Raw genomic sequence first — 26,100 nt, 5'->3', positions numbered from 1 at the left:
TGTACTTTTTATCTTTTTACAAAAAGATATGCAGAAAAATAGAGAGATAATGTGATAAAAAAAGATAAAAAAATAAAAAATATATACTTATTTAGAATAGCCAAACTTGACCTAAATTTACATCTTTCTCTCCCAAAAACTAAAAAATTATTACGCCTGCCCCTCTCTCTCTCTCTCAACTAGAAATTTACGTATCTCTCTCTCTCTTCTCTCCTCTCTCTTGTCTCTGTACTTCGAGGCGGAAAACCGAAACCCCTCACCATTTTCCCTCGCTTTTCAAAAGGAAGAAAAAAACAAGGGTCCGCACTGAAAATTTTCCCTTTCACCTCTTCAAATCCCCGAATACAAAACCCCTAATTTTGAAACCCACCAATTCTCTTATCTTTTCCCACCATTCACAATTTCAACTTACCCGAAAAACAAACAACTTCCCCGAAAAAAACCCACATTCAAAACCCTAATTTTTGTCATCCCCATCACTCTCTACAACTCTCTCGAAATTTCCATGGATACCCACCTTACAGAACCTCGAGAATTGGACTCTTCGACTTTTGATTCAGTTGTTTTGAAGCAAACCCTAGATGGGTTTTCCCCCAATTCACCCTCTCCGCCTCCCCCGATTGAAACCCTAGACGATCTTTTCAATTCATCTTCAGGTCCTTCGGATTCGAATGCCGATGATTCCTCCAATTTCGACTACTTGTCGCCTTGTCCCGACGAAACCCTCGATGATCAGTCCGATTCGGCTTTGTTTCTTGATGTTGATTCCCAAGAAGACGAAGAAGAAGATGATACATTGCATTCTTCGCCAGTGAATACTGCTCCGGCGTACTCGTCTTCGCATTGGTCGACCACGCCATGGGACTCTCGCAGAGGGAAGAGTGAAGATACCAAGGCCTTAAGCTTAGATTGGCCTGAGCCGTGGTTGTTGGGTGAAGAATTGAAACCCTCGGAATTGGGTTTGTCTGAACTGTGGTCTTTGCAGGAAGAAACTGAAACCAAGCCCTTAGTTTCAGTTTATGTTGATTGGTACAATGAAATTAAGCCTGCTATTGTGGTATGTTGGTGTTCTAAATCTCTATTTAAATGCCAATTTTTGATGTGTATGTTTTCAATTTTGGGTTTTTAGTATTTCGGTAATTTCAATTTCAATTTTGTTTATTTGGTGAATTTGTAGGGTTCTGGGCTTGCAAATCTAGGCAACACTTGCTTTCTTAATGCAGTCTTACAATGTTTTACATACACGGTGCCGCTTATTCAGGGTCTTTGGTCATACTATCACCCAAGGCCTTGCTATCGTAAGATTCATATCCTCAATTATGCATGTTTCATCTCATTTAGGGTTTTTTTTGTTGTTGTTGTTGTTGATATTTTTGATTTGTTCACAGGAGTTAGTAAATGCATCAATCGTTCATAATACTATGTTCCTTGTCTTTGTGTGTTGAATTCTGATTTTGGAATTGGAATTTGCAGGTGATATTGAAGGGTTTTGTGTACTTTGTTCTCTTCGTTACCACATTGAACTCTCACTGACTTCTATGGGCAGAGTTGTTACCCCATGGACGTTTGTTGACAATTTGAGCTGTATCCTCTTTCACAGTGAAATTTGTTGAAGTCTAATTGTAAAGAAGCGGTCTGGATTGGCATTAAACATACAATTGCATAGTTTTGGTCACTGGAGCAGAGCAAATTGAACTATTCAATCATCATTTTTGCTTGATTCATTGCTATGAATTTTTGGTCTTGCAGTATCTTGTATGGCTGGTTGTATGATTCCTCACATTTTAACTTAAAATTATATATTCCATTGTGATTCTTGACCTATCAATATCAGATTTATCATCTAATTTCCAGAGATTCCAGCAGGAAGATGCTCATGAATTTCTACAATGCTTTCTAGATAGACTTGAAAGCTGTTATATTTATTCGAATATGAAGGATATGGCTTTTCCTTTAGAGGATGAGAACTTGGTCAAGCAAGTTTTCGGTGGTCGTCTAATTAGCAAAGTATGAATTTTAAAGTGATTTCTGCTCCTCCATCATCACTGTTTTAAATAATGAATTTAACTGATAAAGCTAGCTAACATCTTATGCACGCATATTTGGGTAGAGTTAACTTACTGATTCTTTTAATTAAATGTTGAATGCTTTTGTGTTTGAATTTCAGCTTCAATGTTGCAATTGTGGTCACTGTTCTGACACTTACGAGCCCTTGATTGACCTGAGTTTAGAGATTGAGGATGTGGGTTCACTTCCTAGTGCTCTGGAATCTTTCACCAGAGTGGAAAAGATTGAAGATCCAGAGACAAAGTTTACCTGTGAAAAATGTAAGGAACGAGTGTCAGTAGAGAAGCAGCTTCTATTGGACCAGGCTCCCTCGGTTGCTGCATTCCATTTGAAGAGATTCAAGAATGATGGCTCTTATGTTGAGAAGATTGACAAGTTTGTGGAATTCCCATTGGAGCTGAACTTGTTGCCGTACACTAGTGCCAGTCAGAATAATAATGTGAGTTATTGGTGTACTCGTCTTTTGAGTCTGAGAATTTCTTTCAATTCTATGATCTAATTGTCACTGATGTCAAAGCCAAAAGTAGAAAGATCTGTTAGGAATTTGAACTGCATAAATAGGAGGCCTGATGCAATTGTCTTGTGATCTAATTTGAAGGGCATCGCCAGGGACGGAGGGAGCATGGACATAGGAGGGGCCCTCCTCAACTTTATAAAATTTGTGTTTTATTATATGTTCATGAAATAGTTGTTCAATTCGTCCCCTAATAAATACTCCTATTTTTTTTTTCTTTATTTTAAATAAATTTCTAATAATTTCTTCCCTTTATGTGTTTATTTTACGACAGTCTCTTTTATTATGTTGTGAAGTCTACATTTAAAATGTCAATTTTTATTTTTATTTTTTTAAAATGCTTGCTAATATATTCTTATTGGTAATTTTTTTCTTGTGCAAGAAATATGTGCAAGTGTGTAGAATGATTATTTGTTGTTAAGTGTAATGTCTCAATAAAATACTTGCTTTCATTTGGGTGACCATCACGGTCCGAGTTGGTGTTGTGGTTAGGATTGGGGGTTAAGTGCTTTAGGGCTGATGCATGTCGGGGGTGGGAGGGCACTGTTGTAGGCATAACATTTTACCTTATTATTGCCTCTTTTGAGCCAAAATCCAGGCGATGACACTGTTGAGTGAATTTCTTTATTTTTTTGTTGTTTGTTGCTAATGGTGAATAACTCTGGGAAACTTTTTATCTTGTGATATTGGCTACAAATGTTTTTTGTAAATTTACTTTTTGGTACTTTCTGGTCCTGTTGTAAAAATACTTTGATGGGTGGGATCTGTGGGGTTCAAATATTTCTTTTAACTGGGAAAAAAATGCCATGTTCCATTGGCTTTGTTTGTTCTTTTGTTATGTGAACTGGTTACTAACCTCCTCTCATTCTTTTTTTTTTAACCTATAGGTGGAACTGAAATATGATCTGTATGCAATTGTGGTTCATATTGGATTCTCGTCCACTTCTGGGCATTACTATAGCTTTGTGCGTTCAGCCCCAGATGCGTGGTTCAGGTTGGATGACTCAAAGGTAATACTTGCTATGCTTGCATATTCTGTGGATTGTAAGATAGTATTTGCTGGATATTATTGCTCATGTCAATTAAGATGCACATTGCATTTGAGATTGCGTTATATGTGGATGTGATGTATTATGGTACTGATTGTTGGGTTGGGTGGTTAAGAAAAATATGTTAAAACAAATAAGTGTATATGAAATTAGAATGTTGAGATGGATAAGTGGTGTTACAAGAAAAAGATATAATAAGAAACAAATTCATTAGGAATAAGTTAGAAGTGGCACCAATCAAGGATAAAATGAGAGAGCCATCTGAGATGGTGTGGCCATGTGCATCGCAGACCAATTAATGCACCTGTGAGGAGTGAAATGATCCATGTTGAAGGCGGTAAAAGAAACCAATCAGGACCAAAAAAAAAAAAAAAAACAATGGGTTGACGCGATATAAAATACCACTTACCTTAAATTTAACTGAGGATATGACTTTGAATGGAATAATTTGGAGGAAATTGATCTATGCATGTGTTCCCATGTAATTGGGACAGGCTTTTTGGGTTGAGTTTTAAGGATCATGATGTAATGGACAAACATTTGGAAAGTTTTCTTATCTCACCTGAAGTACAATTTTCCTTTTTAATGTTGTGAAGTTTAACTAGTTTAACGTGATGGCTTTTTTAGTTTGATCTGTTTAAATTGTTTGTTCCTCTATGAGGGAACATTGGGATGCAGTACTGGTTGAGAATACCATTTCGTAATTATATTTTTATTGACGATTTGAAAGCAGAAATTAATGTTCAAGTGGTTTTTTTTGTTTGTTTAGGTTGTTAGAGTTCGAGAAGATTATGTGCTTTCTCAGGAAGCCTACATTCTATTCTATGCAAAGCGGGGCACACCCTGGCTTTCAAGTTTGATGGAAGCAGATAAGTCATCTGTAGATCCAACCGTATCAAACAATTCCCCCAAGTCAGTTTTAGATAACGTGGATCACATTTCTACATCATCCCCTCACGTGGCAAATAATTGTAGTTGTGAAATCAACAAAGCCAGAGAGGATGTGGTTGGAATTTCTGTGGAGCCTTCTAATGGATTTAGACATGATGGGGTTGAAGGTAATGAGTCTCAAAGGTTATCTACTCCAGTGCCACCGGAGATAAGTGATTCTACCAGCGGAGCTTCATGTGAAGTTGAGAAAAAGTTATCTCCATCTGTTCTTACAGAAAATAGTTGCAATCAAGAGTTTGATGAAGTTAAGAACGGTGCCAATATCACTTCTTCAACGCCCCCTAGCCCCCCTAGCCCTGATATATATGCAGAAGAGCCTCCAGGTAAATTCCTTTTTTAAAGTTTCATTTGTGTATTTATGCAGTCTACAACCAATTAAAAAACTAAAGTATCTATGCATTTTTATGTAATTTTCTTGAAATTGGTAAGAACTAACACCATGAATTGGGTTGGAATTGTTAGTAGCCAGTTATTCTATCCCATGTGGTGAACCGTTATCAGAGAGACAAGTGCCTTGTAAAAGAGAATTGGACAATGATCTAGAGGAGGATTCACACAGAAAGCAGGCTCGTAAACTATTGAAAAACATGCCCAATACCAGGAGCGCAGAATTATTGGCTGCCATGAATGGGTCTCAAGGTTCTTCGAACAGTAAGAGGGGCGGGAGAGTGGAATTGTCTTCAAACAGAAATGATAGGCCTTCAAGTTCTCACCATAAGGCCAATCTTGACTCGTTTTTGCGTCCGGTTGCTGCTGGAAGTTTACGCTGAACAGGTTCGACGGACATAGATGTTTTGTAGATGTTGACAGTAAACTCTCTTGTTCCTTGGGAATATTTGGCTCCATAGGTTTGTTTATATTTTGTTTCAGATGTAGAGTTTTGAGTTGAAGTTTTATTTGGGCTATGCTAGTTCTACAAATGTTTTAAGCAAACAGAAAGTGTTTTAGATCATGAAGTAAATTGCAATTCGCTACCATTGTAAATAACTCATAAAAGAACCTTATAGATCAATGGAGCCTCCTATTGAGTTTTTTTTTTATTATAAATTTCAGGTTTAAATTCTTATGTGCCATTATTTCAGTGTTTCATTGGTTGGATGAGAGATTGATATTTATGAGAGGACTTAAAGCCATTTTGATGCTGAAAAATTAAAAAAACTGGAATTTTTTTTATATGATTTCATTAATTCTTTAGTTGACTCTTTACTGTGCTTGTATGAAGGTCTGTTTTTTAGTTTTTGGTTTGTGCTCTTTGTTGGAGGATAATGTTGGAATCCAATTGTGGAGGATGTCTAGTATAGACTTATTAGACGTTGCATGATACATTCATCTAGGATTCCTCCTGAGGCTGACGGTTCGAGTTGGGTCATAGTAGACTAGGGGTTGGGTTAGTTTGATCCGCAAAAATGGTGCCCAAAGCTTGACCCGTTGTTTGTTGGGCTGGACTGGGATGGCCCAGGGTAAAAATTGTTAGGTCCGAACTCTATCCAACAGGCTGAAATTTGGGCCTATATTGGATATTTGTTTTATTTTTAATTTTTTCCTTCAAAATTTTCCAAGGGGTACTGGCGTGGGCTGGGAAAACGCTTGGAGGGCATAGACTTTCAAGTCAAATGAAATGATAACCCTTGTAGTGGACAATGCAGTGGACAATATTATATAAGAGTTGTGTCTATGCTAAGTTGGAAATGTTGGCATCACACATCGGTTATGGACAACATTACCAGTATTATGCTTGCGCTGAAGTGGAAATATTAGGCATCACGAGATGATTTTCAAAATAGATTTATAAGTTGATAGTCACGACACAATAAATTTTATTTGGAGGCTTCTTTTGAGTTATTCTTAGTCATGACATTACTGCTAATGAAATTAAAGAGTGGATTAGATATAGTGAAATTATTTTTTTTGTGGATTGGGTATAAACCCTTGGTATATTCCCTAGTTAGTTTCTCCTAGCTTAAAAGACTGGCATATCCAGTGCTTTTCCTACTTGAAAACCCTTAATCTTGTATAGGTTAGTTTCTAAAAGACATTCGCATAGTTTGACAATCTTAAACTAAGGCCTTGTTTGGCTAGAGGTTATGTGGTTTAAATAGCTAATAAAGATAAAATAAGTTAAAATAATTAATAAGATAAAATGTCACATTTAATTTATAATCATTTTATCTTTTTCTAATAACTATCAAATCAACTAAAAAAAAAAAAAACAATTATCATCCTAAACACAACTTTTTTTAGCTAACCTATAGTCGTTTTCTCTCATAATTACCAAATCAACTATAAAAAAAATTCAACTATCATCTCAAACACAACTTTTTTAATCAAACTAAAAAATAATTAAAAAGTTAAATAACCAACTAAAATAGTTTATTCTTGAACGGGGCTAAGTACGAGTGTCATATATCAACAAATCATCTGTATAACCCAAAGTGTTATAACTTGGAATTATCACACTGTACTTAAACTGTAGCATAGTTCACATAAAAAAGCATACTAAGCTCACACATTGTTTTTGTCAAAGCTATGTTTGTTTCTTTCCAAACTACACCAAAATACGAAACCCTTCTATATAAACACCAAAATGATCCCCAACAATTCCTTCCTCTCTCTCTCTCTCTCTCTCTCTCTACTATTAATTTTCTTAAAAAAAAAAAACGAGAGAAGAGGATAAAATGGTTGCTCCTGATATAACAGAGGAAGAAGAAAACCAGGTTGCCAAACAAGCAAGACAATTGTCAAAGGGGAAGAGAACACTGGCACAAGATTTGATACCTGGTGAGTCACCGAGTTCATCAGACTTACCCAAGCATGTGGTGGTGGTTATGGATGCTTTGAAGGAGTTTACAATGGAGCCACTTGAATGGGTCCTCAAGAACATAGCTCTTGAGGCTTCTTGTTCTGTTACTCTGCTTGGTGTCACGCCTTGGCTTAACATTCCATGTGAGCATATATCTACTTAGCATTCCTTTACTTGCACAGGAATTAATCACAGAATTGGACACAACCCTTTGAACATGGGGTGAGACTCACGAAAGATCTGACCCATCTCATTTGAAAAAATTGTGTCCGATTGTGTGATTAATTTTTATATTTTTAGATATTTTTTTTTTTATATTATCTTGTTAACCTCCCTTATTGATTTTTTCCAAACAAGCACGCTTAAATTAATCAATTTATTTGACATAAAACAATCACACATAAGTCACTCACGTTTTTCAATATAATTAAAACAAATCATTCCCAAATATATTAACGTATTTTACTTGTGAGATTCAATAAATTCACTCACATAAATTGTTGAAGAGACTCAGTGAAAAGATAAGCTTATCCCTGTAAATCTATAAAGATAAACATGGTCGGCGTCACCCAATTGGAATTGCCGGCCGGGGACACTCTGATGACAAAGTTAGAGTTTTTGAAGCCAAGAGAATAGATCAAGAATTGAGAAGTATTAATGTAATATAGAGATGAGGCATACCTATCTTTCATGAGATGTTTTCCTTTTATAGAAGGAGGGTGTGATATTTGCTTGATGGACTTCCTTACTTGAGCTGAGCCCACGGTTAGGAATTATTTGGTTGTTCCCAATAAATTGATATTTTTTGAGCCACCACATTCCCTTATAAATTTTTTGAAAAACTCCTAAAAAAATCTATTTTCAAACGAAGCTAATAGTACTTAACCAAAGATTTGATTCATAAATTAATGCAATTTAATTTTGGTGTGTGTTGTTTAGTATCTTCAAAGACATGGTCGGACGTTTGGACAATGGATCTAGAAGATTTGTTATGCATCCCAGAGAAAACCGAGTGGAAGAGCGATTCCAAGTATCAAAAAGTCCAAAAACTAATTGATCTTTGCCAACAATATGGGGTATATATATTATTTATAAGCTTTACATTTTCTTGTGTTTCAATCTTGAATTTTATTGAAGAATTCGTGGAAAAAAAAGAAAGAAAGTACGAAGTGAAAAAAGATTTTTTCCCTCCCCCCCTTCTCAAGAATTCACTTTATAAATTCAAAATTGAAACATAAAATTAGCAAGTTTTTTGCATAGTAAGGTGATTTCTTATTAAGGATAATGTTGTGTGTGGATAAAAATGTGATATCACTGTAACATTGATTTCTTTTCTTTCTCACATAACGATATATAAATAAAAAGCACACATAATTTACATACAGAATGATGTGATGACTGCATCGAATCTTATTGTTGTAAAACAAGATACTAATTAAAATGATATTTAATTATAAAAATGTCACTATCATATCATATTGATAAAAAAATGTGAATAAAAATTCTAATATAGTAATATTTCCCTCATTCCTTCTAGAGATGCTCTGCACAAAAAATTATCTAGAACTTAAAAATGTATGGTGTTTAGATTTAAATTAGTGTGGTGTGCGTTACATCCAAAATAAATTTGATTTACATCTTTTAAATTTTCAAAGTTTTAATGATTTTTTTTTTTTTTCCCCCTAATGGATTATTTATTTATCGTTAAGTTTGCAGGATTGCTATGCACTTTAAGATTGTCAATTTATTATGCACACAACATTTTTGTGCATTATATAGGTAAAACTGCAAATGAGAGCTGAAATGGGGTACCCTTTGCAATTAATTGTTGTTGAGCAAATCATAAGCCTCCACGCAACTCTTGTAGTGTTTGATAGGTAAATCACTCCCACAAATTGAAATTATCTTTTGTTGTTTCTCGAGTAATTGTGGATTCTACAAATTTAAGAATATGTGAAGAACTCAACCATAGAATCATATAATCTTATTTATTTCTATATATTCTATGTTAGAAAATATTACAAGTCTTAAATTTTTTATTAAATAAATGACCAAATAATCTCACACTTTTATGGACTCCACGCCCATGTGAAATATTTGGTATCTCTTAACATTACTCTTCTATGTTATATTATATGTTTAATTTTTGGGTTCACAGTAGAATTGAATTTTTAAATTGTTTAGGATGTGTTTGACAACAGGCATCACCAGAGATACAGTGAATACTATGCACAGAGAATTCCGTGCAACATGGTTATGATGAATGAAGATGGAGAGGTTGATATGATCAAAGGTCGATCCCTCATTGACAATGTTGATCCAAACACACCCGAGGAGTCGCCAGTTTCGTCGGCTCCGACTCCAACATTGATAATTGCAGAGCATTTGAAGAGAATTTTCAAACAGAGAGCTTAGAAACACGTGTCTGTTTGGTTTGATTTTTAAAAATTGTTTTTAAATGAATTTTCGTTTATTTTCCCATATGTATGGCTATTAAAGTACTCTTGCCATTTACAAATTGCTTGAGAATAAAATTTGGTATTTCATGTATAAATGATTTGGATACATAATTTGGTTGAGAGGGTGTTCAGAGAGAAGATTGGATACAGACTCAACATCTGTATTTATTCAAAGAGGTTTGTTGACTTTTTCACACATAAATTAGAAGCTAATCACAAAACTAAACATAATTTTGTCTCACAAGAAAAATCCTAGACTTAAATAAAAGAGTTATTTTTAATTTTACAATTGATTTTTGTACAAATTGTTGGAAAATTTGAATTTGAATTTAAATTTACTCTAATGCTTGTGTCTCTTGAGATGAGAGAGTGTGTGTTTTTCAAGGGTCACAACCTTTCTAAAGAGTCATGGAGGAATCTATAAATTCTATCCCCCTCACTTCAATTGATAGTAAGAATGGTCATTTCTTCTTTATTTTGCATTTTATTCTTCATATTTTTCGAGTCTAAGTTTCCCATAAAGAGAATACATGCACAGCGAGGTTCGCTAGGCTTGCAATAGTAGTGCTGCTATTGTTTTATCTACCTAGTTCTTTAAGACAAATTTTAGGCTGATGCTTATAACCAAATTTGTTCCGACAGAATTTGTATATTTTTCTTGGGTAAAGTTTATTCGTTACCAAATTTTCATCTGTGTAATGTGAGAATTAAAATAATTTTAATTCAGAAAGAAGAATAGCTCCTGCCATGATGTTCAAGCCTTTGAATCTTTATCCTTGAATGATCAAATCTTGAATGTATAAAGAAGCACACTAACAGAACACTTTTACAGAACCATATGGGAAAAGTGAAAGGGACAGAGTTTCAAGCCTATTCTATTCACAAAACAACGTCTGTGTTTGATGGCTATCACATGCATAGATATAGATAGGCTTGGACCCATATCCAAGAGTAACTCCTTATAACTTCCCACCATCAGGGAAGTTAGAAAGTCCCATGAAATCACCATATGAGATAGTGAACAGACATTAGTTACTCATTAGTCATTAAACCAATTAATTAGTCATTAAACCAATTAAATATATATAATAAATAAATAAAACAAACATGTGGCATATGGGTCACTTTATGGATATTCTTACATTCTCCCACTTGGCACATATAACACACGTTGTTGACTGTCGAGTAACTAACAAACTGATGATGGCCATTAAATAAAAATACTCAAACCTTAGAGGTATAATACACGAATCATGGCAGTTATACTCTATCAGTTAAGTATTTCCTTCCATGTATTACATTGTATCACACTCTCAACTTTATGTGGTGCCATTCTTTATGAATAACTTCTAATAAGTTATTCTAGGTTCAATGATCCCTATGGATCAATAGTCCCAATGGACTGCATAGCATCACAAATACTTTAGGGGCACAAAATGATACTTTTCACTAATAATAATCAAAATGTCATGACAAAACAAAATAAAACAACAACTTGAAAAATTGTTGAGCTAACCAATCAGTCCCATGCCCTCAACGTGTTTTGAAAACACCTTTACAGAAAGACCTTTGGTCATGGGATCTGCAATCATCATATCGGTACTAATATGCTCAATGTTGACTTCTTGCTTCTTAACACGGTCTCGAATAGCAAGATACTTTATGTCAATATGTTTGCTTCGGCTACCACTTTTGTTGTTGTTAGAGAAGAAAACCACAGCCGAATTATTACAGTAAACCTTTAATGGCCTAGAAATTGAATCCACAATTCGAAGCCCTATGATAAAATTCCTTAACCAAATAGCCTGTGAGGTTGCTTCAAAGCAGGCTATAAACTCTGCTTCCATTGTTGACGATGCAATTATCGTCTCTTTGGCGCTCTTCCATGAAACAGCACTGCCTGCTAGCAGATAGACATATCCTAAAGTGGATTTTCTGGAATCTTGACAACCTGCAAAATCCGAGTCTGAATATCCAACCACCTCAAGATAGTCAACATGCTTATAAGTAAGCATGTAGTCCTTGGTTCCCTTTAAGTACCTCATGATTTTCTTTGCAGCCTTCCAATGTTCCATTCCTGGATTACTTTGGTATCTTCCAAGCATCCCAACTGCAAATGCAATGTCAGGTCATGTACAAACCAAAGCATGCATTAAACTGCCTACGGCAGACGCATAGGGAATGCTAACCATTTGTTCCTTTTCCAAATCATTCTTCGGACATTGACTTAAACTGAATTTGTCACCCTTTAAAAGGGGCGCTGCATTAGGAGTGCAATCATTCATCTTGAATTTACCTATCTCTGTGAATCTCTATGCCAATGACATAAGAAGCTTTACCCATATCATTCATTTCAAAATTTTGAGAAAGAAATTGTTTAGTATCATGCAACAATCCCAAATCATTAGAAGCAAGTAAAATGTCATCCACATATAGAACCAGAAAAATATACTTGCTCCCACTAACCTTAAGGTATATACAGTTGTCCACAATATTCTCCATAAAACTATATGAAGTAATAACATTGTAGAACTTTAAATACCACTGTCGGGAAGCTTGTTTTAGTCCATATATGGATTTCTTGAGCTTGCTAACTAAGTGACTATCTTTATCAGAACAAAAACCTTCAAGTTGGGTCATGCATACTTCTTCCTCAAGATCCTCATTTAAAAATGTTGTTTTCACATCCATTTGATGTAGCTCTAAATCAAAATGAGCTACTAATGCCATGATAATTCGAAATGAATCCTTCTTAGAAACTGGAGAAAATGTATTATGATAATCGATGCTTTCTCGTTGAGTGAAACCTTTAGCTACAAGTCTGGCTTTATATCGTTCGACATTGCCATTTGAGTCTTTTTTGGTCTTATAGACCCATTTACAGCCAACCGCTTTAACTCCTTTAGGCAACTCGACAATTTTCCAAACTTGATTCTTAGCCATAGATTCCAACTCTTCTTTCATGGCATCATACCATAATTTAGAATCATCCCTATTCATGGCGTTGGAAAATGAAATAGGATCATCTTTAGGTCCAATGTCAAAATCAGACTCCATTGAGTATACAAAATAATCACTAGAAATTGCTGACTTTCTAGCTCGTGAGGATCTCCTTAATTCTGTAGTCTTAATTGGGACTTGAGCTACATGCTCTATGTTGACTTGTTCCTCTTGTGGTGAAAGTTCTTGAATTTGCTGATTTTCAAGAATATCGGGTTGATAATCTTGAAAGACAACCAATTCACCTATATTCATGGGTGTTGTATCCGGATCCCGTGATTCTTTCCACTTTATCTTTCGAGGGTAACTCCCACTAGGGTCAACTTCCTCAATAAACTTAGCATTTCTGGCTTCAACAATTATAAGTGAATTTGAAGGACAATAAAATCTGTAACCCTAGGAGTTTTTCACATAGCCTATGAAAAAACCACTAACTGTTATGGGGTCCAATTTCTTTAAATGTGGGTTATACACCCTCACTTCAACTGGACAACCCCAAACGTGTAAGTGTCTTAAACTTGGCTTCCATCCTTTCCATAACTCAAACGGTGTTTTGGGAACAACCTTGGATGGAACCCTGTTTAAGATATACACAGCGGTTTTCAAAGTTTCACTCCATAAATTTATAGACACATTAGAATAACTAAGCATGCTCCTTACCATGTCTATAAGTGTTCGGTTCCTTCTTTCAGCAACACCATTTTTTTGTGGTGTGCCAGGCATTGAATATTGTGCAATAATGCCTTCTTCCTTAAGGAACTTAGCAAATGGACCTGGTAATTGTCCCAATTCTGTGTACCTTCCATAATATTCTCCACCCCTGTCTGACCTCACAATTTTAATTTCTTTTTTGTTTGTGTCTCTACCTCTGCTTTATAAACTTTAAAGGCATCAAGTGCCTCGGCCTTATCAAACAAGAGGTAGAGATACATGTATCGTGTGAAGTCATCAATAAATGAGATAAAATATCTCTGACCATTCAGACAAGGTGGAGTAAATGGTCCACAAATATCAGTGTGTATGATTCCAAGAATTTCCACACTCCTTTTGGCACCTTTTCTGGTCTTGTTGGTTTGCTTTCCCTTTATGCAGTCCACACAAATACCAAAGTTGGTAAAATCAAGAGTCGAAAGGATTTCATCATTAACCAACCTCTTTATTCTCTCAATGGAGATATGTCCCAATCTCCTATGCCAAAGAATAGAGAAGGACTCATCAACAATATTACGCTTAATGCCAATATCACCATGCAAGGTTAAAAGATTTTGTTCAAAAATAGGATCCAGATTTAATTTGTACAAACCATTACTTAAAGTACCAAATTCTACAGAAACAGGGTCTTTAAACAAACTAAAATTTGCACCAACAAACTGAAATTCAAATCCAAATAGTACTAGTCTAGAAACAGAAATTAAGTTTTTTGAAAAAGATGGAATGTAAAATGTGTTTTCAAGATCCAAAACAAAGCCATTTTTTAAAACAAGTCGGAAAGTTCCAACAGCTTCGACGTTGGAACGCATCCCATTGCCCGAATAGATGCCTTGTTCACTTCCCATCGGTTTCCTTAGGCTGAGGAAGCCTTGCATGGTATTAGCAATGTGAATTGTAGAACCCAAATTAATCTACCAATCATATTGATGAGTATTAACAAAATTAGATTCATAACACACGAGATATGAGATTACCTTTCTTCTCAATCTCTAATGACTTAAGACGAGGTGCAATGTCCTTCATTTCCATAATGTGCTCACGCACACTCCTAGAATTATTATGTTTCATTCCTGATAGTTTGTTCATTAGGGTGCTTGTCAATGCTTTGTCAGAACTAACAAATTGCTCTTCAATAGCCCTCGTGTAGTTCTTGACCTTATCAGATGGTGGGATTGAGCCCCTAATGCTCTGGCTGATATGTGACTTTAAGAACATTAGGCTTAAACGATTGGATCGCTCTCACTTATTATAAGCACTTTTTTCTACAGTGGAACTCTCGTCCATGGGTTCAGGAGGTTCATCCACACGGAGTGCCAGATCGAGGTCCATGCACCGTAATGTTAGAGGATTTTGTCCTTCCAGTCCGAAAAATTATCACCGTTCAAGAATGGAATACGAGAAGACTCATTAGATAGTACAGAAGCAGAAATCACTGCAATTACCAAGAACATTATTAATGCTTTGAAACAATAGCTATAATCTGAATCAACCAATGTCAAATTCAATAACAAATCTAAACCTTCCTGTGGGTAGAGGTCACTAAACTGTATTAGATTTGCTATTACTTTATAATAAGACTAATGGGTTCCGAAATATGTAAGGAAAAGAAAACTCATACCTGTGGGTTTAGAGTGTTCAATCCCTTTAATACCCAATCCATTATCTTATTCTAATTAAATTTCATAAATAATTACTTTCTTGTGGGACCAAAAATTATTTATAAAACATAATTGCAATGTAAAAATGCCAAATTAATTTTTTAACTTTATGTGATCAAAATACTGAGGATCACATCTTTATGTCTTAAGATGCTGTGGTTACTCTTAAAACAGAATAAAATTTTAAATATGACATAATTTATTAATGTGAGTAAATCCTTATAGTCACAACAAATACATAATCTTTCAATGCACATAATGTATAACACATACAATCAGAGTAATATCACATGAAAAATCCTAAGACCAAACACATGTAATTCAACCTTATACTAAATTTTGCTTAAAAATTGGACCAAAATAAATTCCATAAGCCCAACACATAGTGTATTCATACTCTTATTTCACATGAATTTTCAATGCATAAATACCTTAATGCAAGTAATATAATATTACATTATTTTAGATAACATGCCAATGAATCTCAAAAATTATAAAAACTAAAAGAACAAGTTATGATTCACTGTATGAGATTCAATTGAATTTGCTTACTATTTAAACATGCAACGATAATAAACAAAACATCCTTAACAACATGTTAAAATTTCTTTATGAAAATTCTAGAAATAAATTCAAGTCTTTCATGCCTTTTTAAAACAAACCAAATAAATCCAAATAAAAGTATGAGAATTTCTAGATTTTATACAGAATCAGATTAAATATTTTGCACTTTAATGTGTGTGTCAAAAATAATAGTTAATGACACACAACAAGTCTCCTAAATAAAATAAATTCAGAGTAGGAGAAAATTCTAAATAAATGTAAATACCACTAGCACAAATCACGATGGACTCTACTATTGCAACAGTGCTTCCTTTTCTTTAATAGTGATATTCAAAAGTTACGCAATATAAATTACTCATTCTGATTCTATAATGATTTTGAATTGTTAAATTTTATGGTGTGAATTAATATATAAATATCACATGTATAGAATAGGCTTGATTCAATACACGAAATTGATAATAGTTTGATGTAAGAATTTGAAATAAAAACTAAACAACATAACAAAAGGTTGGCTCTGATACCAATTGTGAGAATTAAAATAATTTTAATTCAGAAAGAAGAATACCTCCTGCCATGATGTTCAAGCCTTTGAATCTTTATCCTTGAATGATCAAATCTTGAATGTATAAAGAAGCACACTAACAGAACACTTTTACAGAACCATATGGGAAAAGTGAAAGGGACAAAGTTTCAAGCTTATTATATTCACAAAACAACGTTTATGTTTGATGGCTATCACAAACATATATATAGATAGGCTTGGACCCATATCCAAGTGTAACTCCTTATAACTTCCCACCATTAGAGAAGTTGTAAAGTTCCATGAAACCACCATATGGGATAGTGAACAGACATTAGTTACCCATTAGTTATTAAACCAATTAATTAGTCATTAAACCAATTAAATATATATAATAAATAAATAAAACGAATATGTGGCATATGGGTCACTTTATGGATATTCTTACATGGAATACATTTAGTATGTATATGTGGCCTATGCTTTAACGTGATTCTTTCATAGACTTGCCACCGACAAAAGCTTTTCCCTTGTACAAGAGTTTTGTAAGGTTAATCTGTAATGTATTAGGGTTGGTTTGCTAGTCAAAAGGTTTCTTGTTTCATGTGACTGTAGAAGAAAGTCATAACAACCATTAAAAAAAAAAAAACACACACACACACACACTGCAATAGGAGTAAAAGCAGTGAATTTGACGATTTTTATTTTTCTTCTATTATGCTTCTGTTGTTTTAATAGATTTTTGAATTTTATTATTTTCACAAATGTAGATATATTTTCAATTAAGTTTCTGGTATATGTTTCCTATCTATATATATATTGCTAGTGTTTGGATTATGTTTGTTTAATACAAACTAGAGGTCTGTGTACAAAGATAATCATGTAACAATAAATTGTTGATGACTATTATTGATGTCATTTACATGGGTGTTTTAATTAATTTAGAATGATTTTTATGACATCTATGTAACTATCAATGGATCTCTTGTGGGTATTATTTAGAAAAGTATATTTCATATGTAAATAACCTTTTTGTTTGATTGTGACAGTAGTATTAACAATCATTAACAAACTTGATGATTTAAATAGTGGTGCCGTTCCATTTAATTGGAAGTAGATTGAGACATCTTTTGTGTTGATTATTATTTTGTTAATAATCAATTGAAAGTTATTTTAAAGTAATTTTAAGTTTTGTGACATAAATTGTTATCAATCATTATTTTACTTGTGTAGTAAAATTTGTTTAACCTTGAGCCATAATATTAATGTGGGAAATTATCTCTTGAATTAAGATAGATAATTTAATTTTCTTTTATCAAAAATGAGTTGTTATTTGTGACAGTGTCAATAGTTCGGCATTGAGTCATGATATTTGTGTTAATTTATGTATTATCACAATTGTGGGGGAAAAAAGAAGAATTGTCTGCTAATTATGATTTATGACATGTTGTTCATAGAAACTCGAACAAGAAGTATTCAAATTTAAGAGTTTAAATCTTAATTTGGATGTACGAGTACTTTTTCTTAAAATGCATTGTACAAGTATTTTTCCTTGAACGCATTTTAAAGAATTATACAATTAAATGAGATTTTTGAATTGTTTGATTATTGGGCAAAATCTTTATGAGGATATGATTTTGTCAAAGCATTAATTGTCACTTGTGGTAGTTATAATTATTCTGGAATTCATTATTTCTCTTCAAAATTTGATTTTTCAAAGCACATCATAGTCAATAAGTGATGAATGTTATATTCTGATTTATATCAGAATTGTAGGGGTGTATTGATATTTTTGTATGGTAATATCTTAATAAGAAAATTAATTTTTCTTAAAGCACTTAAAATGTAGGGGTGCTTGGAGATTTTTACCAAAGTAACTGTTCCAATTGTAGGTCCACAAAGAATCTCAATTCTTTTTTTATAGGACAAAGTTGGAGTAGAAGCAAATATGGTTTCATTAACTCCTAAGGAATACCTCTATGTTTATTATTTAAATTTGAAAATAGGAGTGACATAGAGTAACAATAAGTCTCGAAGTAATCAAAGACTTAATACTGTAAGACATTTGCTTTCAATTGTGCATATTGTCTACGGATAATATAATGGATCCATGAACTACTCAATGATATATAACTGAGAAGGTCAAACGGAAAAATAGCGGCTGCTAAACAAAAAGTTAGACCAGAGAGCAAATGAGGGAAAGTTCATTGAGGGGAATGTGATTAAAGCCTATTACATCAGAGTCATCATAATGGTAACCCCACTTAGATGACTGGAGATCCCAAGAACTAAGTTCAAAGGGACAACTAAGTTATGTGTGGCTCGCCAGAAATCATTAAAGGAGTCTATCTCCTATCCATTCCTATGATGAGAGTGATATCTGCAACATGTGTTGTATGCAAGGAACTTAGGGTAAGCTATGCTTTTAATGCTCACTTATATCTTGAAAACCTTAGACGAGTATCTTTCAAGAGGAGTATTTAAGAGACTCGAAACAAGGATCACCTATATGAGTGTGAAGGGGACCGCCCGAACTCCGCTTCGCGCGCAAGGACGCGAATTGCGGTTCTAGCTACTACAGTTTGGACTCCTGTCACGGTTCTGAATCTAATCTCACAAAGTGCAATGCAAGACTGATAAATCATCAAAGAGTCCAAATCTGGCAAATCGTTTTGGAAAATCGATTTTAATTAAAAAGTGCCAAACATGAACTGCTTTGCCAGATTTCAGAGTCGCCATCTAAATATTTTGTTTTGAGAAATTTAGGAAACCCTGACTTGTGCCTAAGGTCACGTGTCCGTCATCACCAAAGTTGCCTCGGCTCGGGAACTTGGGTACGAGAGGGGAAGGTCCTGAAATGAGCACCCCCGCTCGCCCGATCAAAGGATCGGCCTCTACTAACATGATATGTTGTTTTTGAAAACACATGCGTTCTTATTCCGATTTTTTAGCTAACCTTACTATGTGATGCGCACAACATACAAGTATAGACTAAATCACTCAAATTGGAACAAAACATCTCATGTTTGTTTTCGAAAATGGTTTGAAAGTGCTACTCGCAAGTAGGCTAAGATGCGGATTTGCCACCCTCAAGTGGGCTTAGAAAACAACATGATTTGCCACTTCAAGTGGGCTTAAAACTCGCATTTTGATGAATTGTCTCAATTCAAGCAATGAAGCCTTCATCCATGGGCATTCATGCAGTTAAACATTTAAGCAGCTAGCCTCATGGCAAGCATGCTATCATGGCAGTCACTTACACACATGCAAGGATGCTAAAGTGTAAACACTCACAGTGTACTCCGAGCCAAAAAAGAAGCTAGTTAGTAATCATGCATGATCCTAGCTATGTCAACAATGCCTAATGCAACACATGCAAAAATGCAACTAAAATAGGCTCGGCTATCTAAGATGGCATATGAATGCTACACTTGATACATGTATTCAAGAAAGTGAATTGAAATACAATGCAGTTTGTATGATGCGCTGAGCCCGGTACATGTAAGACAGATGAATGATGCACGCATGCGAAGCATAAGGTATGCTAATCGAAATATGCCCTAAACTAACCATCGAAAGCAGTTAAGTAAAAGGGAGAAAGACGTGGGGTTGGAAGACATTCACACACACACGCACACTTATTACAACAGTTGTGCCCTCTCGACGGAGGGTCTGAATAATAAGCTAACTAGCTAATCTAAGCTAATTAAACTAATTATTACAAACCAAAACTAATTAACTAATCCTAGTTAACTAATTATTACAAAACAAATGAATTAATTAAGCGCATTAACTAATTAAGTACAAAACCAAAGCATTAGCTAGATAAGCAAAGCAGCTAAGTAAAACAGTAAAAAGAGGTCCTCGGGGCGATGGGTGCATGCATGCTCGGTCGCCTCATTCGGAAATCCATCGCTATGCCTCAACTTGCCTTTGTTTGCATTTGATCTTAGAACACTGCACAAACCTCCAGATAGCTTCTACTCCAACATGGAGACCTCTAGGAGGGCTGCCGACCACTTAATGGTGTTGTAGACCACTTACACATGCTGCAGACCAGAAAAAGTGGTCGGCCAGCTACTTTTTCTGGTCTGCCGACCAGAAAATCCTGCCAAGCTCCAATTTGCTGCAACAGAGAACAAGAAGGGGCACAACAGTGTATTTGCAAGGTATGTGTGCACAACCACTCTCCCTATCATTTCTTAAGCTCAAGGAAGCGTATTTGTTGACTCTCGGGCCACCAACCGAGCATCGCAATGCACGATGGCCGAGAAGCCAAGTTTGCACAATTCAATGTCAATGAATGCACAAATAACACATAAGGGCCTTAACCTCTATCATGCATTATCAAGAGGGTCAACAACCGAGAAATGAGGCACGTTTCATCACTTCAAGTATGAAACGTCCCTCGTTTCTCGTGTTTGAATTAACATTCAATCCAAACATCATGCAATGCAATAACATACAAGCAACAATGTAATGTAACAACATGAACATAGCAAGCTAGAGTCCTTAAGCATAAAAGCTAGTGAAGGATGCAACACAAGGGCTATGTAATGCAATGCTCAATGGACCAAACCAGCCTCAAATAGACCTCATGCATGCCAAGATAATGACCAAAATGCTCTAAAATGATGACATGAAAGGCAAGATAATGCATGCTCATGCGTTGGCTCATCAACTAAGCATAAGAGCACAACTCTTAAACATGATTAGGGAGTGACAAACATGGAAGTGTGACAACACTATATGCTCTGAAATCAAGTGTTAAATGATGTCAAATCACCTAAATACACAAGTATAGCATGCAAGAGGGCCCAAGGCTACTAAAGGGGACCACACAAGATGCATGCAATACATGGCACAAATGATAGAACCAACCATAGACAGAGCTCAATAAGGTCAAAACAAAGACCAAAACATGCTGAGATAGGAGTTCACAAGTCTGGGCATGCATGCATACACATTAGGCCATAAGCAAGGCACAAAGGCATAACTCTTAAAGACACTCAAAGAGTGAAAGAAGTGAGAATATGTCAATGCTATATGCTCTGAAATAACATGGTAGATGATGCCAAATCATGCACATGTCACAAATGAAGCATGCTAGGAGGCTCACAGCTTGAAACTAGCATAGGCACTTGCACTATAGCTATGCAATACATGAACCATATGGCCAAGACAACCCAAAATAGTCCTAGAGCATGCCAAATCAAGGGTAAAACATGCGCGGAGTGTAGCCAAAACAAGCTAGCATGAAGAGCCAAAACAACGAGCATGCAAGGCTAAGAAGGAGGATTACACTACACCTACCAAAACCAAGCATGAGATGACTTAACCAACAAAAATCAGAGTTGTATCATGGAAAAGTAGGACCAAATACACACTGAAATGGTGGCCCAAAAGCCTAGGCAAGATGGCATACACATGGGCTCATATTTAAGGCATAAAGCACAAACCCTCCAAAGCATTGAATGAGTGAAAGATACTAGTGTATGGCAATGAAATATGCTCTGAAATTATATGCAAAGTGAAGCCATATCATGCAAATAGCTCAAATAAAGCATGCCCAGAGACTTGAAATACAAAGCTAGTCAAGGGCTTTACACTACAACCATACCAAGCAATGCTCAAATGACCTAAAGCATTCAAAACAGACCTAAGGCAGGTCAAAATGGTAGCAAAAACATGCTAGACTGGCAACAAAGATGGCAAGAAAGATAGGCTCCCGAATTAGCTCACAAACAAGGCATAAGGGCATAACTCTTAAACACAATGAAAGAGTGATAAACATGAGAGCATGATAGAAGTTTATGGTCTTAAATTACCTACCAAATGATACCATGCCATGCAAAAGGCTCAAATATGACATGCTAGGGGTTCCATAGTGCAAGGCTAGTGAAGCCAAATGCACTATTGCTGTGCAAAACCAAACATGCATAACCAAAACCACTTAAATCAGACCTCAAGAATGTTAAATCAAAGCCAAAAATGTGCTGGAGTAGAGCATACGCATGCTAGATCAAAAGGCTAAAACAACAGATATGCTAGGCTAGTGAACCAAAATTGCACTACAAGTGTAAGGAGCATGCAAGAGGCAACCAAACCAACCCAAATCAGAGTTATGACATGTCTAAAAAGTCACAAAAATGTGCTCAAACAAAGCCTCAAGAAGATAGAAATACATGCTCTTTTGATGGGCCATCAACACAAGTAAACAAGAGAAGAGGAGGGGGGACAACCCCCACCCATTTGGGACCTCAAAACTCCCTTTTCACAACTGAAATTCCTCTGGAATTCAGTGGTTTAAAGGCCAAAAAAATTTGGTTTGAAAGGTGGTGAAAGATGGCTCAAGAGGCTTTACAAGCCAAGGAGCAAAAGGGAGGAAAACCCCCTACCCAAACAAGGCCCAAACCAACACTATTAGGACTGAAAAACAGAGGAAAAACAAAGGTTTTTGTAGTTCAACATCACCCCAAAAACAGTTTACAAAGGTGGCAAAACAAGCATGCAAAGCAAAGGTTTAAAGGGACAAGTGCTTACCATTGAAGCACCTTGAAGGACAACAGCAAAACAGGCACAAATCTGAGCTCAAATCACCTTTTGGAGCTCAAACAAAGTCCTAAAGAATCTCAGCCCAATGGCGGTCAAGTTTGGTTAAGGAAGTGTATGCAAAGGAGAGGTATATCTCCAAGTATATCTCTGGCATGCACACAAAGGCAAGAGGGAGAGCAAGCTAGAGAGAAAAGCTGAACTTTAGCTCTAAAATTTGTAGAGAGAGAGAGAGAGATTTTAGTGTGAGAAGCTTCCACAATTCCTCAAAATGTTCTTCTTGTTCAATATGTGTGATATGGCTCCATATATAGCAAGAATAGAGTTTTGGTCGAAATATCCAAGTTTGGAAATATCTGGAGCAATGCACAACAACTGGAAGGAAAAGATCTTCAAAAAAATATGAGTATGGGACCTACAGACCACTTTTCTGGTCGGCCGACCACTTTTTCTTGTCGGCCAGCTAGTTTTTCTGGTCGGCAGGCAAAATTCTGCTTTCCAGGTCCAACTTCAAATGGCCATAACTCCTTCATCTGGACTCTTTTTTAGGTCATTCTTGTGTCCAAATTGAAGCCCCAACAGTAAGCTTTCCAATGGTGGAATCTCTGCATCAAAATTCTAACTGTGAAAAAAGTTATGCGTATTTTGGTGAAGCCGCTCAGTTTCGATCCTACCCGGATTTATGCTGAACTTCTCCTTAACTAGTTTTCTTCCCTCTCCTTTTCTTTTCTTCAACTCCAAACCCCTAAGCAAGGTGTTTTGAAAGATTTTTCAAATATTTCATCTCTCTTTCATTCATTTTCACTTTGTCCTTGCTCAGTTTACCGAAAAGCGCAACATTTAATGAAATGCGAGCCTCGGAACATCGTAGGAACTTTATTTCAAAATGTTTTGAAAGAGAGGGTTTTAAGGTCTAAAAACCATTCAAAATATCTTTGGTCGAAAATGGGGTGTGAGGTTAGGATTTGACTCTCCTCTTGCCGAAGGGATCGAACCTTTGCACTGCACAACTTTTACCACCAAGTAAACCATAAGTAGTGCCCAAGTCTTAAGGGCGGTAAAAAATGGGGTGTCTACAGGGCCGCTTCTATGAGAATTGATATAATGCTAAATTTTCTAAAGCACTCATAAAACACCAGGACTTGCCCAAGGCCAAAACAGGCATAACCGTGAGAACTAAGCTATGTTTGGAGATATTCTGTGTGAGTTCTATTGTCTTGACTTACACAAATGGCTGAACAGTTCAAGGTATCACGTCCACTGATTAGCTAGTGATTCCGATAGGCTTTCACAAGGGAAGGTTCAAAGCCAAAAGCTACCTATCCCGATGCAGAGTATTTCCTTTATGTACTTTCTCTTTGTCTACATATTGTTGCATGCCCTTTCTGTAAATTTCATTCATATGGGGGATTGTTGGAAAATTTGAATTAAATTTACTCTAATGGTTGTGTCTCTTGACATGAAAGGGTGTGTCCTTTTGAAGGGTCATAACCTTTCTGAAGAGTCATGGAGGAATCTATAAAATCCCATCTCCCTCATTTTAATTTATATAGGGAATTGTAATTTTCTTCTTTACTTTGCATTTATTCTTCATATTTTTTGAGTCTAATGTTCCTATAAAGAGAGTACATGCATAGCAAAGTTCACTAGGCTTGCAATAGTAGTGTTGCTAGTGCAAGACATTGATCGTTGTATCCTAGGAGATAGATGTCCATTGAATCCTAAGCACCGATGGGATGACGAATCTATCTTAAAGAAAGAGTGTCACACACTTGACTCGATCAGGTTTTATTTATTTTTGTATTGTAAATTTTATCACATTATTATGTCGATTTGTTTCAGTGTTTGGTTTTGCCCAAAAATCGTTTGCATAATTTTGAATTATATTTTCCATATAGTTTGGTACTATTTTTCTAACAATTCTCAATATTGTGTTCATTACTCTCTTAATTATTTTCCTAAAATCTAATATGAAGAATAATGCAAAGAGAGAGCAAAATCAGGAAGGAAACAAATTTTTCTTGGATGTTTTTGATGCCAGAACACTGCTGGAAATGCTGGTATATATAGGCAATTTTGACTGACCCGAACAGGTGCAAAAATGAGGTCAACAGGTGCCAAATTCAAAGGAACAGATCTGTTGGCAGTTTTTTATCTGTTGGTAGTTAAAACTGTCTAAAAACTGCTGGCAGTTATTCAATCTGTTTAGAACAGATTGAACCTGTTGAACTTTGTTGAAAAAAACATATGGACAGAAAAATAAATTCAATTTTTGACACAAAATTTGAATTTAATTTCATTAAGAATTTCAAATAAATTTTGTTCAAAAAATTAAAGTTAGAACTGACCCAACCCATAACCCACACCCGCGCCCAGCACGGCTCAGCTCAGCTGGACGGATGGCGGCGGCGGCGACGACGCGCGCGCGCGTGCGTGGTTGTTTGGGCTAAGGTTCACTTTGTCCATAACTCCTCCCTTCTACAAACTTGGGGTGGCCCTTGGGGCCCAACCCAAGTTAGCACACCAAGTGCTTATATACATGCATAAGGTCTCTTAAAGTTTTAATGTGGGACAACCCATTTTAAAGAAACCTACATTTACTTCTTTAATTGTCCATTCCACGAATTCGAAAACGACGTCAACTTCCCATTCACTCATAAATGATTTTGACGAACAGTCTTCACCGTGTAACTTGCCATGCGATAAGGAACACATCACCTCTTCGGACCCACCCCAAAAGACGTGTGGACCCCACTCAATTTTGGGCTTAAAGATGGCCTAAAATAAGCCTATATGAAACCAATTTCCAACAATCCCCCATATGAATGGAATTTGACGGAGAGAAAATGCAACAACATGATCTAATTACAGAGAGTACATAAATTGGAAATATTCTGCAAAGGATAGGTAGCTTTTGGCTTTGAACCTTCCCTTGTGAAACACTATCGGATTTACTAGCTAACTAGTGAACATGATGTCTTGAATTGTTCAGCTGTTTGTGTAAACCAAACTAATGGAACTCACATAGTATATCCCCAGACACAGTTTAGTTCTCACTATTGTGTTCATTTGGCCCTAAACAACCTGGTTTTTCATGAGTGCTCTAGAGAATTGTTGCCCTTCACAAATTTCATAGAATTGACCTAGTTCACAGTCATATAGGTGAATCTTATGAAGAGTATCCTGCCATACTCCACTAGGTTTACCTAGATATAAGAATCATTAAAAGTATTACTTAACCTAAAACGCTGC

General features: G+C 35.7%; 2 protein-coding genes across 3 annotated transcripts; both read left to right on the top strand.

Annotated features, from left to right (window-relative positions):
* On the top strand, positions 1-5,628 carry UBP20 (ubiquitin-specific protease 20). Of its 2 annotated transcripts, none has more exons than XM_028218712.2 (8): positions 1-1,057; positions 1,178-1,298; positions 1,474-1,584; positions 1,835-2,007; positions 2,168-2,506; positions 3,469-3,591; positions 4,400-4,904; positions 5,044-5,628. In XM_028218712.2, the coding sequence occupies exons 1-8, from the start codon at positions 506-508 to the stop codon at positions 5,349-5,351; spliced, it is 2,232 nt and encodes a 743-aa protein (XP_028074513.2). In that variant the 5' UTR covers positions 1-505; the 3' UTR covers positions 5,352-5,628. The 2 variants fall into 2 exon arrangements, with proteins under 2 accessions (XP_028074513.2, XP_028074514.2); XM_028218713.2 differs by having other exon boundaries at positions 143-1,057; positions 5,047-5,628.
* A 1,628-nt stretch (positions 5,629-7,256) lies between these two features.
* Positions 7,257-9,935, top strand: LOC114276864 (uncharacterized). Its single transcript, XM_028218703.2, has 4 exons — positions 7,257-7,524; positions 8,321-8,457; positions 9,161-9,258; positions 9,583-9,935. Exons 1-4 carry the CDS (start codon positions 7,257-7,259, stop codon positions 9,794-9,796), a joined length of 717 nt encoding a protein of 238 aa, XP_028074504.1. The 3' UTR covers positions 9,797-9,935.
* Positions 9,936-26,100: the final 16,165 nt, after the last annotated feature.

Source organism: Camellia sinensis, chromosome 11 (assembly GCF_055761805.1).
Source record: "Camellia sinensis isolate YWXY chromosome 11, ASM5576180v1, whole genome shotgun sequence".
Lineage (NCBI taxonomy): Eukaryota > Viridiplantae > Streptophyta > Magnoliopsida > Ericales > Theaceae > Camellia > Camellia sinensis.
The sequence above is the reverse complement of the archived record's forward strand: the minus strand, read 5'-3'. Positions and strand labels throughout refer to the sequence as shown.